Genomic DNA, 17,049 nt, shown 5'->3' on the forward strand with positions numbered 1-17,049 from the left:
ACACACACACTTTTGGCAGAGCCTAGAAATATTTTTGATGATCACACTGGGAAAGTGCTACTGGCCTCCTGTGGGTGGGGGCCAGGGTGCTGGCAGACATCCTACAATGCCTAGGACACCCCCCAGCAGAGAAGGATTGGGCCCCAGTGAGAAGCCTTGCTCTGAACTGACAGGAGGTGGAGCTCAGTCATCTCCTACAACTGCCTGCCTGAGTCCAGGCCAAGAACACTGAAGGTGCTGCTAGCAAGGTATAAATTTAAAGCACTTGCAGACATCAAGCAGACATTATAAAAATACGGATGTTCCTCTAAAGAGCAAAATCAAAGTCACAACTTTGTCCTCCTCCCTGATGCTGGCCTCCCGAGACATCACAAACCAACACAAGGCAAGAACGAGTCATTCATTTCAAGGCTGTTAACCCTCTGCAGTAAAGGAGGCCAGGGGCTGAGCAAGCTTTGAGAAAAATAACAAAACAAAAAAGCTCAGCAATAAATGACATTTCAGTCACTGGAGAGTCCTGACAACAAACCTGTGTCTGAAAGAGGGTTGGAGTGGGGGTAGATATTGAGGGAGATGGGAGGATGAAAGTGATAAGCAAAAAGGAAGAGAAAACAGAGAAACGGGCAAGATTAAAAATAAGGCATTTCCTTTCTGTGATCAGAAGGGTGAGGCCCAGGCAAAGCACTCCAGGACCAGAGGGGGCTCCCCTTGAGAGGCCAAACGTGCAATGCAAATCATGAAACAAGCAGAACCACTAATGGAAGAGCTGGCAGATGCTGCCCACCTCAGGGATCTTCTGGTCATGCAGCTGGACCCTCCAAGCCTCAAGGCTCCCCCACCTCAAACCTGAGGTCCCAACCAAAGGCAAGATTGCTGGGAGTTCTCCCAGAGGCCACACCCCTGTCCTCTGAGCCTCTGCCCATGCTGTTCCTTGGGCATGGAAGGCTACCACCCCACCTCTCTAGCTCCTGAGCCTGGCTCGGGCCTCCTCCCTCAGGGTTGTCCAGGAAGGCGGCCCTGCCATCCAGCCATCCAGCCACTGGTCTGTGTGCCTGCTGGGGGGAGGTTCCCTGTGGGCAAGGACGGTGGCATTTCACCAACACCACTCTGGAGCTTGCACAGTGCCTGGCACAGAGCAGGCATACTGGCAACAAGTGCTGAGTGGACATTTTATTTTTAAATGACAATTAGCCTCTCCCCGACCTTGCTGCCACCAGCATGTGTTTTAGTAACAGCAGATGTCCACTACCTTATTCCACATACTCTTACCAAACCTCATGACTCCACTCACAAGTGAGCTAGATTGGACATTTTTGAATCGCAAATACTATAACCATAAGACCCGAGCTAGTGTCTGATGTACACTGACAGTTCCTGAAGAGGCAATCATTGTGTGACTATTTTTAATAGAATCAAAGAATTCTTATCACCAATGCCATAAAAAATATATGAGAGGATCTTCCTTATCTAGCTTTATTAGTCTACACATTGTGGCCCATGTATTCAAACTGTCTTTATAAAGCCACATTTCCCAGGCATCTCACACAAAGCATGAAAGTCAAATAAAAAATACAACCTGTCAAGTGGATCCCTTTAATTTGCTGGCTATATTAAAAAGATAACATTTTGGCAGATACAAGGATACCCATAGTAGGCCTGTATGTGTGTTTGTGTGTCATTTTTTTAATCACAGGAGAAATAGCATTTTTCCAAACTGACCCTCAGAATTCCTTTCCCCTTAAAATCTCTTATGCTTTCCCCTCTTTTGTTGCTTTTTTTTTTTTGCTTTTGTTGCTTTTTAACCAAGAAAATATGCAACACAATTCATTTGGTTTGTTTAGTGGAGTGAACGCCCTTTTATATGCCCAGAACATTTACAGTCTCCACTAAAACACCACCTAACAGACTTCTTGCTGACAGTGATGAATAATTTATCTAAGAGATGACAGTACAAGATTAACCTAAATTCCAAGTTGCTACTCATTTTACTCCACTATAGTCTAGAATAGCAGGTAAGTCTTACTCCCAAAAGCAAGTGCTTACACTGCTTACTGCTGACGTGAACACTAGACTCACTAGCTCACAAACAAGACCTCTTCATTTTTACCTCTAGTTGGAATTTAAATCAAAATTATAAAATGGTACAGTGGCTCCCCTGTTTGGGTTCACCTGCATTTATGAGACTGTTGCTCCTTCTGCAGGGGAAGAATTTAGGACACAGTGAATGAATGACTAAATGAATGACAAAACAAAATCAAAAAGGCATAGAACACCTGGCTGACTAAAGTCATCAGTAGACAAAGTGAACATGAAGTGAACAAGGACCCATGGGTTTCTCAAATGGGACAATAATTCCCATTATATATAAAAACATTACAGAAGCCATCAGGTTATAAAAATAAAGGTTATAACAGACAGCTACTTTATTGAGTCATGTTTGATTATATATATATATATATATATACACACACACACACACACACACACACACATATATAGATGGTAATGGTAGTTTGCTCAGTAAGTGACAGTAAGGAGTAAATAACATTTAGCCACACCCAAACTCCAAAACAGAAACAGGAAGAAGAGTAGCCCAGAGGCCAAACGTATGGGTCTGGCCTCAGGTGTGCCATTCCCTGATGCTCTCCAACTCAGGCTCAACTAAGCTGGAGCCTGGTGACAATATGCTAAGCATGTTTCTCCTCCAAAGGACTTGAGATGAAGTGTGTCATGCAGAAACACAGTTGGTTCTAGAAATACAGAACGTTAAGAAAATAAGCCACATCACTTCTCTTTAAACTTATTAAAGGTCTACTAAAAGTCTTGTTCAAACCAAAAAAAATTTGGTCACCATCGGCACCAAAGTGTAAAAAATGAACATAGGCACAGAGCTGGGAGTCCCCTCTGTTCATCTCTTGTTCTGCCCTAGAGCCCTGGCAGCTACAGTCTAGCGGTCACTCTATTTCCAAACCACAGTCCTTCTGTCCAGGCCCCCTGAGTGAGGAAACTCTATTCCCACTACCCCAGGGGCCCCACCCATCTTGGGCCTTTGCTTCACCCCTTCTTTGAGCTACCACCTCCAACTCCCTCCTCCTTCCTCTCCTCTCTGTCCAGGTTGCCCTAATCTGCCTTACCACCTCCATGGAGGGTTGTGTTTTTGTGTGTGTGTGTTTTGTTTTTTTGCTTTTGGAGGGGGGTTTTCTTGCTGTTTTTCCATTTAACTTTCACAGCCCACTTCAGCTGTGAGCTCAAATTTAGTGCAAGTCCGTTCAGTTGTAGCAGTTTTAAGCGAATGAGTTTGTGCACGGGAGTGTCTCACAGGCTTCTGTGACCCTCACAGCACCAAATACAGTGCTAGGCACGTTAGCGGCACTTGGTAAACTTGTAGCTAGGACATCATATGAGATCAATAGCACCCTTCTCTTACCTACCAGACACACTGCCATGCTGCCGTGGGGCAGACTGTTACCCCATGGATTCAATCCAAAGAACACTCTTGTATTAGTTACCAACCTACTTAAGGCAAGAATGTTTTCTGGTCTTAATTATTCGGGCTATTATTTTAATTGTCACTTCTCAACCAAAGACGCCACCGCAGGCTTGCAAAACACTGAACGCTGAATCTTCACAGATAGGGCAAGATTAAGAAAATACTCTAAGGTCAGCATCCTGAAAGGGATCATTCGCCACAACTGTTCAGGTAATTTAGGCTTCCCAATTTTGTCTTAGGTAGCTTTCACTGGGAATGCTCCATATCTTCTGGTTCGAAATACACAGGTAATAATCCCAATCCGTTCCTCCCATCCCATTGTTTAAGAGATACCCCAGGCAGGGTTTAGGGGTAGAAATGTTTCCAAAATAGCAACACTGCTATTTCCAAAAAGAATTAAAAAACAACCAACAGAAAATAATAAAAGCAAAAGAAACCCCAAACAAGAAACCGGTGTCACCAAAAGAATGTCAAACGTTTCCGGAGGGTGGGGGTCTATTTTAAATTTACAACTACATTTCATAAAAGGCTCAAGAACACCCAAACTGAGGAATGTGCATAAAAGACCGGCAGAGCCCCATGGAGAGCTCCTGGGGCCCCTCCCTCCCTCCAAACCCCCGTTCTTAAAACACATTTCTTCCTTCACCCTGCAAAACGTAGCCTTCCCCCAGAATAATTACATTAAAAAAGCCCCCACCCGCGCGGACACATTAATCTACTTTGCAAACATGCGTTCCAGTCCTGCTTTACTGGGTTTTTTTCCAGCTCCTTCCTCCCCCACACCCCCTTTTTTTTGTACCTTGAGACAAATGTTTTTTCCCCCAGAGTTGAAAGCTGTCCAAAAACAGGACCACACACGCCGCCTCCTCCGCAGGCCCGCACGGCGCCCGCCCCCTCCCCCCCACCCGGCCTCCCTAGCGCGCCGGCCGCTGCCGCCGGGGGCGCGCGCACTCCCTGCCGACGGAGGGGTGGCCTTTCTCGTTGCGCCCCCACTTCCCCTTCGGACGCGGTGAGGGGGTTTTGGGGGGTAGCCGGGAAGCCGAGGACCCGAGCCAGGAGCCGGAAGGCGCGGCGCAGGCGAGCGGCGGCGGCAGGCCCGAGCCCCCGGCCGCGTGGAGTGGTCCGGCCCGCCCTCGCCGCGGTCCCACCACACCCAGCCCGGCGCAGCGCCCGAGGAGATTACAGCGCGGCCTTTGTCGGGAGGGCCTGGCCCGCGGCCAGGTGCCCAAACAATAAACAGTCCCCCCGGGTGTGGGCAGGGGGCTCGCGCCGGGCGCACGGAGGGTCTAGGTGTGCGCTGGCACTATCTCCATCAGATGGCAGAAGGGAAGGCGAGGGGCCCGGGGCGGGCGTGCGGTCTCTTACCTTCCACCCACAACTCCTCCACGTTGGTCTCGAGATTAGCTGCCTTTAATCCCACAGCGAAGGCCCCAAATATGAGGAGGCCCACAACCAAGAACTTGCCGCAGTTTTTTTGAATGTAACAACCCAGTTTAAATAAGAGTCTCTGAAACTTCGCTCTCAGCCACAGCGGCGCTTTCCGGCCAGTAGCTTTCCCCTGAGGATGAAGCAGAAGGGAGGAGTGAGCGCCGGGCAGTCGCGGCCCGCGCGCCCACGCCCGCTTGCGCGCACCCGCCCGCGGATCCCGCGGCGCCGGTGGGGGTGCCCCGGGGGCCGGGACGCGGGCACGCGAGCGGCTTGAGGGGGCCTGGTCCTAAATCAGAATCGGGCTGCGGCGTGGGAGCGGCACGTCGGCGACAGTGGGGTCGCCCCCGCGCGCGGCCTGCACTGCGTCCCCTAGTGCGACCTGAAGGTGCTGGGGGTGAGGCTGCAAATACAAGGGGGAAGGGGAATCCGAGGCTCGGAGGTCACTCAACACAGGCGCTGTTCTCACCTGGCCTAGGAAGGGAGGGGCAGCGCAAGCCCTGCCACGGAGCCCGACATTTAAGAACCAGCAAACCAGGGCTCCCTTCCCCTCACGTCCTGCCCCGTCCTCCACTCTCTCGGGGTGCCCGGCATGGTACGGGCATGGGGGCCGAGCGCGCCCCGCGAGCACTGTGCTGCGGGCTCTCGCATGCCGCCCGCCCGGCGTGGTGGTAGTGGGGACCCCCGTGGTGAGCGCGGTTGCCCGAACTCACTTGGGATGTGTTTCCATAGCGTTGGGACACGCTGTGTGAGCTGAATTAGGAAGTGGGGCAGCCATCTGCAACTTACGACAACATTTGTGATCGGAAGAGGGCAGCCACAGGGATCTTTCCCTCCTCGCCCTTCCTTTCTGGTTAAACGTAAAGGACAGCCGAGCGCACCGGGGAAGGGCCCAGGCCGTCGCAGGCGGGGGTCCTGGCTGGGCGCTGGCTGCTCCCGGCAGCGGCGTTTCCCCGGCGGGCACCCGTGTGGGTGCTCGCCTTCCCCGGATTCCACACATTTCAGCGAGCCTCGTAAACACAATGAACCCGGCTGCTAGGCAGACCCGCATCGCGGACTTAAGGTGGCAATTTGTTTACAACTTTCCCTTTCCCCCAGTCTCTGGGAAGAAATGGCTCAAACGCTGGAAAAGAAGAGGGGAGATGCCTTCTTACAAGGAGAATTTTTAAGGCAGCAGAGATTTCATGCTCAACAAAAGCATAACCGGCTGCCAAAAAAGGAAACCACCTTTATTTCGGCTCCCTCCCCTCTTCCTCCCTCCGCCTCGCTCCACTCCACCTCCCCCTCCACGACGTTTAGAAATGTGGCACCATTACAGTAGTTTAGATTGCAAATAGGGGCAGGGGCGCGGGAGGAGGGGGCTCCGGGGCAGGGGGCACGAGGCAGTGCTGCGCGGCAGCCGCCCTCGAGGTGGTCCACTGTGGCCCGCTCTCCGGGACTCCGGAAGAGGCACGCCGGAGAGGGCGCGTGTACACACACACACGCGCGCCCGCGCGCGCGCGCGCAAGCCCTCCACCCCCTGCGGACCTCAGACAGCCCTTTTCTCCCAGGACCGGGGGGCGGGTTTGAATTTTTCAATCCCCACTTGTCTGCCGCTTTTCCGGGAGAGGTGTGTGCGAGTGCGTGCGTGCGTGTGTGTGTGCGTGCGTGCGTGTGTGTGTGCGTGCGTGCGTGTGGCTGGGGCGATCCCAAAGAGGAAGAGGAGGGAAGAGAGAGTGGGAGGAGAGGAGAGTCTGAAATGCACCTTGGAAATCTGCTCCAGAGCGAAGGCGGCATCGCAGTAGCTGGGCCGGTGCAGATAGTCCCGGTCCGGCGCCGCGTTGCGGCGCAGCCCCCCGGTCCGTCTGCGCCTCCCAGCGCCGGCCTGCCTGCCCGGGATCCCGCTGCAGCCGCCGCCGCCGCCGCGGTCCTGGGGCTCGGCGGCGTTACCAGCCGAGGCCATGTTGCCGCCGCCGCCGTCGCCGCAGCCGCGGCCACCGAGGCTTCCCGGGCGGCCCGGTGAGCGGCCGCCGCCGCTGCGGGCTCCCGGCGCGCCCGAGCGCTCGGCTCGCGAGGACGCTGCTGGTCGCCGGCTCCTCGGGCTGGGGCTCCGGTGGACAGACTTGCCGCCGCCGCTGCTGCTCACAGGGCGGGCGCCTCTGCCGCTGCGGCCGCGGCCGCTGCCGGGGAGTCAGACCCTGCGCCTTCCATTGCCACATCGCGGGGGTCCCGAGGTCTCTGCGGCCGCCGCTGCCCACATCCAGTTCTCAGGAGGTCTAGAGCCGGCGCGCTGAGCCAGCCTGTCCTCCGGCCGCTGGCGGGGCGCTCCTCGCTGTGCCCGACTTCCCCTAGCCGCCCCCCGCCCCGCGCTGCGACCCCTTCACTGCAGAAAGCGCCAGCAAATCCCCGCCGCTCCCGCCGGCCTCGAGGGCTCCCTCGGCGTCTCTCCGCGCTCCCGAGCGGCCGCGGAGGGCGAGCGCAGAGTCGCCGCCGCGAGGTCCGTGGGTGCCCGGTGGGTCTCAGCGCTGCCGGGCCGGGGGAGCCGCCGCCGCCGCTCCCGCGGCTTCTGCTGCTGGCGGTGGCGGTTCCTGAAGCTGCTGCTCAGGCTGCTCGGGCTCGGGCTGCTGGGCTCGCGGTGGCTGCTTGGTCCCGGACTCTGCTTTCTTGGGCTCCTCTCCGACCCGCTGGACCATTCTGCCCCCGTGCAGCGCGCCTCTCTCGCTCCCGGGACCTGGGGACTCCGCTCTGTGTGTGTGCAGCGGGCAGCGGCCGCAGCAGCTCCTTGATTCAATAGATGAGATGGAAGAAGAAAAAAAAGAACTCTCTCCATTTGGAGAAAGAGGAGGGGAGGGGGTGGAGGGGGAGAGATCGAGCGAAAGAGAAAAAGGCTGGAGCTCCCGCCCCCGGGGCTGTCAGATGGCTTGGGTTTCTGCGACGCGATTGGCTCGCGGAGGGCAGAAATTACTCAGCAAACATGACTATTATTAGCTGCTTAGCAACAGCTCACCAAAGTAGAGAGACCACCCAGGTAGGCAACCCCAGTGTGTGCATCCCCGGCTTCGGGGGGAGCCTCCGAGAGCGCCAACCTTCTCGCATGCAATACTTCCATTAAGGAATGCTCCCCCCTCCTTTCTTTCTTACTCCTTTTCTTTTCAGTGTCTTCTTTTTGTAAGAAGCCTTTTGCGCGCGCACGCACACACAAACGCTCACACATACATCCACGAACATTCGCCTCGCGATAGACACGGGGGAAATGTAATATTTTTTTAAAGCGCTTAAACAATTTCTGAAATTACTCAAAGAAAACCCTTTCAGAGGCACCTTGGCCTCAAGCTGCAGCGAATACTGGGAGGTCCAGCATGAATTCCCAGGCCTGCACCAATAATGACAGGGTGGCGGATAGTGCGCCAGTGTGTGCCAGATTTTTTTTTCTCATTTCTTTTCTAACTAAAGAGAAGACTTAGGCTCTTGCGGGGAACAACGCCTCGCATTAAGATAAACAAAATGGAAAGTTAAAGAGGAAAGTAAGAAGGTTGGGAAAAGCCACCCTTTCTTAAAATCCTTCCCCCCCCCCCAAACCCGCGCCAAAAAAAAATAAAAAGAAAGAAAAAGAAAAAAACAAGGCAGCACAATCCTGGTTTGAAGGAGTCAGTGTTTTATAAACGTGGAGTCTACACACCGAAGCAGTCTCGTGGAGGCAGAGACGTTTTTATTGTAATCTTTCATGTGGTATATATAAAAGAGAAAAAAATCTTTTTAACAGTCCGAACAGAATTATTTCCTTGAAAAAGAAAAGTTTTCCTATTTTTGGATTCATTTGGATATCCCCCCCTTTTTTTATTAGCTGCATGTCCTTGTTTATGTAAAGTGTTTTTTAAGACGTTCCCCACCCCCAAACTGGTACGCATTCTGTTATATTTAATAATTGCGTGACGTAAGGTAGAATAAAGGCTTTGATGTTAGATTCCTGCAAAACAAATTGTGGGCTGATTGCGAGGACTTGTCCAGACACTGCGACCAGTGTCACCGAGGCATCATCCCGGTGATTCGCTTCCCGATGGGGAAGAAAACACACCACCCTCTGCGGTGGATCCTGGGGCCAGAGACAGATTAAGTTGTCTATACAGATCCGCTTTTAATTTAAAAATAACTTTTTTGGAGAGTGGAATTTTTTTTCTTACGTGTGCAAGTTATTAAGTTCCTCGCCGAGACAGGGACCAGACCCACAAACCCTCGATTCTGCCTCATTTTAGTATTTGCTTTTTCCCTTTTTAAAAACCGGGTTGAACTGCAGAGGCACCGGAGGCAGCAAGAAACCCGCTGAAGCCGTGAAATGGGGCACTGTGGCTTTAAGATGCACACGGTGTGTGTTCATTGAAAAAAAAGAAGAAAGGAGAGGAGAGGAGAGAAAGAAACCCAGATGGAGGGAAAGGGGGAGGAGCGGGGAGAGGGCGGAGTCCACGCGGGCACGTGACCCAGGGCCCGGCGGGCGCGCGCGCGCGTCCCAGCGCCGGACTTACCGCGCCGCGCGGCTCGGCGGAGCAGGTAGGGAACTCTTTGCGCCCGACTCGCGCCGGGCGGGCTCCACTTCTCCGGCGCGGCCTCTGCTAGCCCTGGAAGCCTCGCGCCCCGCCGGCGCGGAGGACGTGCCGGACGCGCCGTAGTACATTCATGAAGGCGGTCCGGCCCCCTTACGTTGCCCAATGCCCGCGCGTCTTCCCCGCGGCTAGCCAATGGCTGAGCGCAGGGGGCCCTTCCCATTCAGCTGCCGGGCTCCCGCTGTCCCGGACCCCAGCCGGTCGTGGCGAGAAGCGCGGGCCACCCGGGCGGCCCACGCGGCTCCCTCGGGGGGCCTGTCCGCCAGCCCTACCAGCCCGCTTCCTTCCTCTGCGACGACTCCCCTCCCTCCTTCCTTTCCTCCCCTCTGCATCCTCCCTCCTCTTCCACCTCTTACTCCTCCTCCCGGATCTCTCTCCTCCCCACTCAGCCAGCCTCGCCACCTTCCCTCTAGCTTTTCCTCCTTCCTGGTTTCCCTGGGAGGCCCTGCCCCCTGAATCCGGAGCCCGCAGAACGAGTGCGGTGCCCTGGGAACGGCAGGGTGTCCCGTAGAATAAAGAAAGACAAAGAGAATAAAAGTGCCTGGGGGTATTCGCGAGATCAGGGGGAGGGCCGGAGTCCCGGCCAGCGCGGAAATTCAAAACTCAAAACTTCGCAGGAGCACGTGATTTTGTGCGCTGCTGTGGGAAGGACCGCTAATCCAGAAGGGAAGGCGAGCACAGTTCAATGACACCACATTAATAATACCGCGGGAACACTGGGCTCAACACAGACCCAAGTGTGATATTTGAGCGGCATCTGATCTTTATGATGTTTCATAAATAGGTGATTTATTATTCTAGCTTTCTTTACTGAACAGTTCTTGCAGAAGTTTTAGGTCATACCATTTGGTGCTTGCCTCTGGACATTATTTTTTAAAGACTTAGAGGTGGAGCCCCTAGTTTTACACGTGGGTCTTTTTATATTTATTTGGGGCGAGCTGTATGGCAACATACAATCTGTATGTAACCCTGAGCCATATACAGGTTGCGATGTTTATCTTTTCAAATTTCTTTATAACGTCTTAGACCAAATATTAATTTTTGTCATCCCAATCTTTTATTTATAGCTACTTGATTATGGAATTCTAAAATGAAATTCCAGGCTGCGTACACATAATGGTTCCCTACTACACCCACACAATGCTGCAAGCGCACCATTTCAGTGGCAAAGCCTTTCCCACTCGGGCTCCATCTCTTCGGCTTGACTTCATTCCGAAATGTTTCGAACCTTGATCTCGGGGTCTTTCACCACCCTGAGCCCCCACACCTGCTGTTTGATAGGTTAACTTTTCAGCATCTCAGACAATTGTCCTAGCCTGTAAACTCTACCCACCGGTTCCCGGACGCAATCCCCAGGCTGGGCCCTAACAAGCGCTCTTAATCTCCCCACCCCCACCGGCACTTCCCCTGTGGTCTGCTTTTTTCATACACAGAGATGAATTACTTTGAGGATCTAATTGGCCTTGTTTCTGTAACGTTTTAAGAAAGGGAAGAGGAGCCAGTGTAAAAATAAAAGCCTGCTCAACTTGGGTGGTCAGGGCTGAGGCTGCCCCCAATTTGCCTCATTGCTGATGCATGCGAGTGCGACATTCCCAGCAATAATGTTGTTCCTAATCAATCTGCCCTTATTTACATTTGTAAGCATTGTCGGCTTTAATATGCATGCCCTGTGCAGGGGACCGCTGCGCCACACCGGGTTTGTTAAACTTCCACTAACCACAAGGATTCTGTAGACCTGAGATGAGATTGGCTGGAGGAGCCGGGCATGGAAGGTGGCTGCTGGGAAGACAGCCCTTTTAATGCCTCTTCGGCAGAGTGGCTTCCCTGGTGAGAGTTACCAAATAAGTGAGAACTTGGGGCCTTTTCAACCAGCAGGAGTTGCTGGCCATCTCTGGGGCAACAGCTGGAGTGTTCCATTTCCCCTTTCCAAGTAAAGCTCATCTCAATGCATCAATTGTCATTTTAGTCTCCCTGTCATGATCCAACACTTCAACCGGAGTCTGTAGTTTTAAAGTGGATTCCTTAAGCTCCTAAAATTTATGATTTCCTCATACCTTCACCCTTCTCTGCTCCATTACTTCAAATATCCTTGGCCATGCCACACACATCTCAAATATGACATCTGATTATCCAAATGATGACACTGAAATAAAACATCTGCCCTTTGTGTTTGGACATTCCAATGATAAGCAATTTCAAAGAGCTGGGCTTGGTGGAATCATGAGAAACCAGTGAGATTTTAACTTTTCACTCCTTTCTCAGATCTACCTAAATGGGTCTTTACAAGTGAATGTCATTTAGCTGATTTTTACAGAGTACATATGAATAAAGGGGTAGATGTATTCTAGTTATTTGACCTTGGGGACATGTTATAATTTTGTCTACTGAGCTTATTACTCTCTTCCACAAATGCAAAGAATTGCAAATATTCCATTAAATCCCACAGTACTCCTGTGAGAAGGTGAAAAGGTAAGAGTATAATATGCTCTTTGCGGATGGGGAGCCCAGGGTGTAGGGTGTGAGTGGTGGCCCAGAGTCTGAGCAGTTCAAAGCAGGTACCCTGTATAAGAGTTGAATCTTGACTCAGTTCAAGCCAGTATGCCGCCATCTACTGCAATTCGGCTCCCTAAGAATACCTTATTATTTTCTCACTGGCGCGTTTGTATTTACTTAAAAGGTGATGGTAGAAAATTAGTCTAAAAGGAGGTTGGGGCAGGTTGGGAGGGGGAGATTCAGCAGCCACAGAATGCAAAACCCCTAAGCATGACTCCCTCTTCCCCTTCCACCTCCTGCTTCCTCCTTATCTCCCCCCCCACCCCAACCACCTCCCACTCCCAGAACTGGAGGAAAGGGAACAGCTCTAGTCAACTTGTCAAAATAATGCTGTTAATTACCCCTGATCTCCTTTTGTGGAATTGGGAGCAGCTTCCCATTAAGGAGTAAATGAGGAGTCTACAGCGCAAATCCGGGAGCTCTGGCATTTTTTGAGCTTACAGTGCGCTTTGGTAGGAGGGGTGGTGGCAGAGAGGAGATGTCCTGAGAAGGTCTCAGAAACTGCCCCATTTATTACTCCAGGTCAAATATTAGCTTGAAAAGAGGAATTAGACTTTGTAGTGCCAAAGCTTTTGGTATTCTTTTGCTGGGAATGTCACCAACTGCAGAGAAAATATTCACAATGAACTTGAAAGAAAACACAGAATTGACCCTTACATCGATTTCCCCCTCTTCTATCTTCTCAGCCACATTACTTTGCTCTAATGGACAGAGATGTATTCTGGAAAGACCCAGAGTGTGAACATTCTTTTCTCCATCTCTCTCTTGCCTCATTTCTATCTCCCCAACTAATATATCTATATCAATATCAGGCTTTGCATTTGGCAGAAGGCACGCCATTCATTTCAGTGATCTCTGTCATTGGGTCTTGCATGAAAAAGAAGCTGAGCAACATGATCCCTTTGACCCACTGCTGGAGCAACAAATTTATTAGAGATATAGGCATGAGAAATGAAAGGGAAGTAAAACAATTCCAGCTTATTGTGTGTCTTTCTTTCATACTGCTAATCCGGTTTACACATCACGCCTACACGTCTCAATAGGGCTTTATACACTGTGGTAGAGGCGGGAGAAAATAAAAGGTGTGGGTATGTGTGTGTGTTTGTGTGTGTGAGAGAGAGAGAGAGAGAGGAAGGGAGGGAGAGAGAGAGAGAGGAAGGGAGGGAGAGAGAGAGAGAGGGATAAAAACCAGGAAGGAAGATATTTTGATCTATATTGATTTCCCTCATCAGTTTTTCTATCTGTGGAAAGTTGGAGGCAATTTGTAAATCTCCCTCCCCCCACAACAATTATAATTCCCAATGGTGCTAACTCCTATATAAATAGCTTGTTAGACTACGACTAGATTATAACCAAAAAATTAGATACACTTCTCACTTCACTCACAGTGAGTGAAGTGAAGCTAATACCCAAACTGAGAATGGGCTATTGGTGTCCACCTTGAGTCAACATTTTAAAAAAGATCTTGGGACTGGAAGGGGAATACAGCCTTGTGGAAAGAAGCTGGGTGACAACTGGAACACACATAGACTCACAATTGAAAGCCCCTTGTTTTACAACATGGGTACACAAGGCACCTGAGGCAACAATTTATCCTGAGGTACCACCCAGAAATAATAAGTTACAGTGACAAAGGACGACACCCAAAAGCATTGTCTTTCTTTGTGGAGGCAAATTAATTGCATGTTGAAGTACTGGAGCAAAAAAGAAAAAAGAAAGAAAAGAAAAAATCGAACACACACAGAATGATGAAAAAGGACTATTGTAGTAGTTCAAGACCTCAGTTATCCAGTTCCTAAATATTTAGAGCCACCCAAATTGTGTGTCTTTATTATTTATGTCTAGTTCTTTTATATTTCCCTTCCCCAGGGAGGAAGGAGGAATGAAAAGGAAGAGGATGGTCTTCCCTCCCAGGTCAAGGAAAAGAGGTTTTTGGGTGTCTTCCATAGACAAGCCATATGGTTCTTCTCAGGTGGTGGTAATTGAGATCCGAACACTCTGGATTTAAGGCTCATCCACACCTTAGGAGGGGGTGTTAATATGTCTACCTGGAGTCACAGCACATGTCACCCCAGGGGCACAGTCTCTGGAGGTCCCGCGGGCCCAGTGTCGGCACCACGTCTAAGGGGCTGGAGTCGGCCCGGCCCACCTCAGGTTGCCTGCAGCCACGCTCAGCCCTGGGTCAACCGCCCGCCTCTTCACTGGGCGCTGGGCACCAGAGCGCCCAGTTTCCTGGGCGCAGAATCCTCACGTGGCCGCCTCCCTCCGGGGCCCCTCCTGGCCCTTTTCCCACCGTCGGCGGCGGGAGGGGCCTGTCCGCGCTGCGGGCTTAGGGAAGGTGGTTCTTCCGGGCCCTGGGGGGCACCGCCGCGCGCGCCGCAGTGGGTGAGGGCGGACGCCCACCGCCCCCCGCGGGTCTCGCGCGCAGTTCGCAGGCGGGAGGCCCGGCCGAGCGCGCCCCCGCCCGCGCCTCCCCGGGCGCTGTCACCCGGCACCAGCTGCCTGCCTCCCTTGGGAGCCGAGGAGCGGAAGGCAAGGTGGCGACCCTTTCAGGCGTGGGAACAGGATCCCGGGCGACGCCGTCCGCGAGCGCCCCTCGGGCCGACCCCCGGCCCGCTGGCAGGCCGGGGAAGGGGGCCCGGAGCGCGCAGGCGGCGAGTAGCAGGAGGACGCGGGGCCGGCGCAGCCCACCCGGCCCCGCGCCCCGGCCGCCGCCCCTCCCGCGAAAGCCCCAGCCACGCGCCCCGGGCGCGCAGGCGGCGAGGTGGCGGGGCGGCGGGCTGCACTCACCATAGCCGGCCGTCACCCTGCCCGGCGCGCGGTCCGAAGGGCGGACGCGGGGCGCGGCGCTCACACCAACGCCTCTCCGCCCCTCGCCCCCGGCGCCCCCGCCGCGTCTCGCCGCGTAGCCCGGTCGCCGCGCGTCTCTCTGTCTCCCCTGTCCCCGGGTTCGTCCTCGTCTCCGTCCTCTCCTCCGTCTCCACAAAGGGAACGGAAAGGGTAGGCGCCCCGGCGCGCGGGGCCGCCGCAGGCTCTCGGCGGAGTGCGGCGCGGACTCACAATTACAAGCCTGTTTCTATTAAGCAGTTCCATGGCCCTCGGCGTGGGTGGTCCGCCGCGCCACAGGCAGGACCTGTCAGGGTCACGTGACGGATCCGAAAACTTTACCCCTGTACAATAAACTCGAGGAGAGCAAAGTAAACTCGAGGAACGTGCTATCAGCGCAGCCCTCCTGGGTAAACAGGCGCTCCCCTCCCCGCCTTCCTGGGAGGTGCCCAGCCGGCGAGCTCCGGCGAGCCCCGCCGCCCCTCCCCGCCCCGCGGCGGGTGTGTGCAGCGCGGGCGGGGGCTCCGCTCGTCGCCTTGCCGGCCCACCTGTGCGCCCCCGCCCCACACACTAGACGTGCCGACCTCCGGCCGCCCGCTCGAATACGCGGGAGCGGGGGCGCAGCTGGGGGAGCGGGGGGCGCCTTGCGGCATCCCCAGCCCTATGAGAAAGCGGGGCGCTGCAGAGCCCCGCCACCCTGCCTGCCCACATTTCTCAAAGCCCGGCCCCGCTTGCATTCCCACGGAAGCCCAGGGAAGCTGGGAGCATTTGGTGGAAGGGCCCCACAGGCTGACAGGGAGGCAGCCAGCCAGGGAGGCAGGGCAGATAACAAGCCTCCCCTGGGAACGCTCAGGGCACGTCGTGTCTCTCTGAGGTCCCTGGGAAGCCGCTACTGCTGGAGGAACCAAGGTGGAGTCCCTTGGAAACCAAGATTGGTAGCTGGCTGAGGAATCACTAATTGATATTTGCCTTTACCCCCCACTTCCAGTTACTGCGGTTTTTGGGGTATGCCACCCAAATGGTCCCACCCACGCTGCCTTCCCAAACGGGCCAACTTGGGTGACAGGGTTAGACTGAAGGGCTGTGGGCCCTGCAGATCAGCCTTCAGCCTCTTGCCCTAAAGGGGAAGTCCTGTTCAGGAGAGACCCTGCCTCAAAGGTTTAACATTTCATCTGCTCAGACCTGCAGGAGAGACTGTTTCACACAGAGGAAAGGGGCTGCTGTAAGTGACCACATGACTAGTAAGGATGAATTATAGATAGGGGTGGGGGAAAGAGTAAGATATTTTCTTTAAACTATCAAGAGTTTGCTATCTGATCTTCAAGTAGAGCCAGCTTTTTCTCACCTGGTCTGGGCAGACGGTATGATTAGGTGTGTGTGTGTGTGTGTGTGTGTGTGTATGTGTGTGCATGTACACGTGTATTAACAAAAAAAGTAGGGATCCACATTTATCTCTCTCCCCAAAAGATGATATACCATTCTTTAGTAGGGTCATCTAAGTTTCCAGAGTGTTTGCCTTTGAGATGCATTAATTAATCTTCGGAATGCTGGCCAGCCCTGTGAATTAGGTTGGTCCAGAAAGTCACTTTGTACCAAATGACTTGAGTAAAAACATGGTCTCAAAATAGATATTAGCTGAGCATGGACCCTAAGAACCATAGTAATTTGAAAAACACACCCGTCAACATTTTCCCCAGAAACACTACATTTGAGTGTCACATCAAAGGGCTCTATTCACAGCATGCTAGAAATGGGGCTGGGGCGAGGAAGAGGAAGGTGTAACTACATCTCCAAATAGAGTTGTCAACAATATGAGAGAGAGGGATGAGAAGGAAGAAAGAGCTCAGCAAGGAACATTTAGATGGCCCACAATATAAAGTTGTTATGCATGCTAGCTTCGTGGGGAAATTCCAGAGGAACATGTGGAGTTTGCTTTTCCTAATTAAAATGAAGAGCCTCGTGTAAGGACACTTGGCTTAATGCTCCTCAGGTGTGCCCAAGGCACAATCAGGGTCCACACAGGTTTGGAGAGGCTGGACCAGTACAGTTTGTGGGGGAGGGCTTCTTTAGGAATTTGAAGTTACAAACACAAAATGAACAAGTACAGGGTCTTGGGGAGGGGGCTCCATAGGCAGGAGCCCTGAAGCTACTTGAGATTCCTTCACAGCAGAAGGGGAG

The 17,049-nt window shown here is 53.1% G+C and overlaps 1 protein-coding gene across 7 annotated transcripts in view; it reads right to left on the bottom strand.

Annotated features, from left to right (window-relative positions):
• PTCH1 (patched 1) overlaps positions 1 to 14,934 on the bottom strand; it is a 66,097-nt gene extending 51,163 nt beyond the window's left edge. For 2 of the 7 annotated variants that reach the window (XM_073228780.1, XM_073228779.1), the window contains exons 1-2: positions 6,660 to 8,011; positions 4,856 to 5,048 (exon numbers count right to left, since the gene is read on the bottom strand). In XM_073228780.1, coding sequence (XP_073084881.1) covers positions 4,856 to 5,048; positions 6,660 to 6,857 — 391 coding nt within the window. In that variant the 5' untranslated portion in view covers positions 6,858 to 8,011. Of the gene's footprint in view, positions 1 to 4,289; positions 4,359 to 4,855; positions 5,049 to 5,628; positions 8,012 to 9,414; positions 10,731 to 14,835 lie in introns of those variants that run through there. The other 5 variants (XM_036991166.2, XM_036991167.2, XM_036991168.2 and 2 more) reach the window with 5 other exon arrangements.
• Between the last annotated feature and the right edge of the window lie 2,115 nt (positions 14,935 to 17,049).

This window comes from Manis javanica, chromosome 2 (assembly GCF_040802235.1).
Source record: "Manis javanica isolate MJ-LG chromosome 2, MJ_LKY, whole genome shotgun sequence".
NCBI classification, from domain to species: Eukaryota; Metazoa; Chordata; class Mammalia; order Pholidota; family Manidae; genus Manis; species Manis javanica.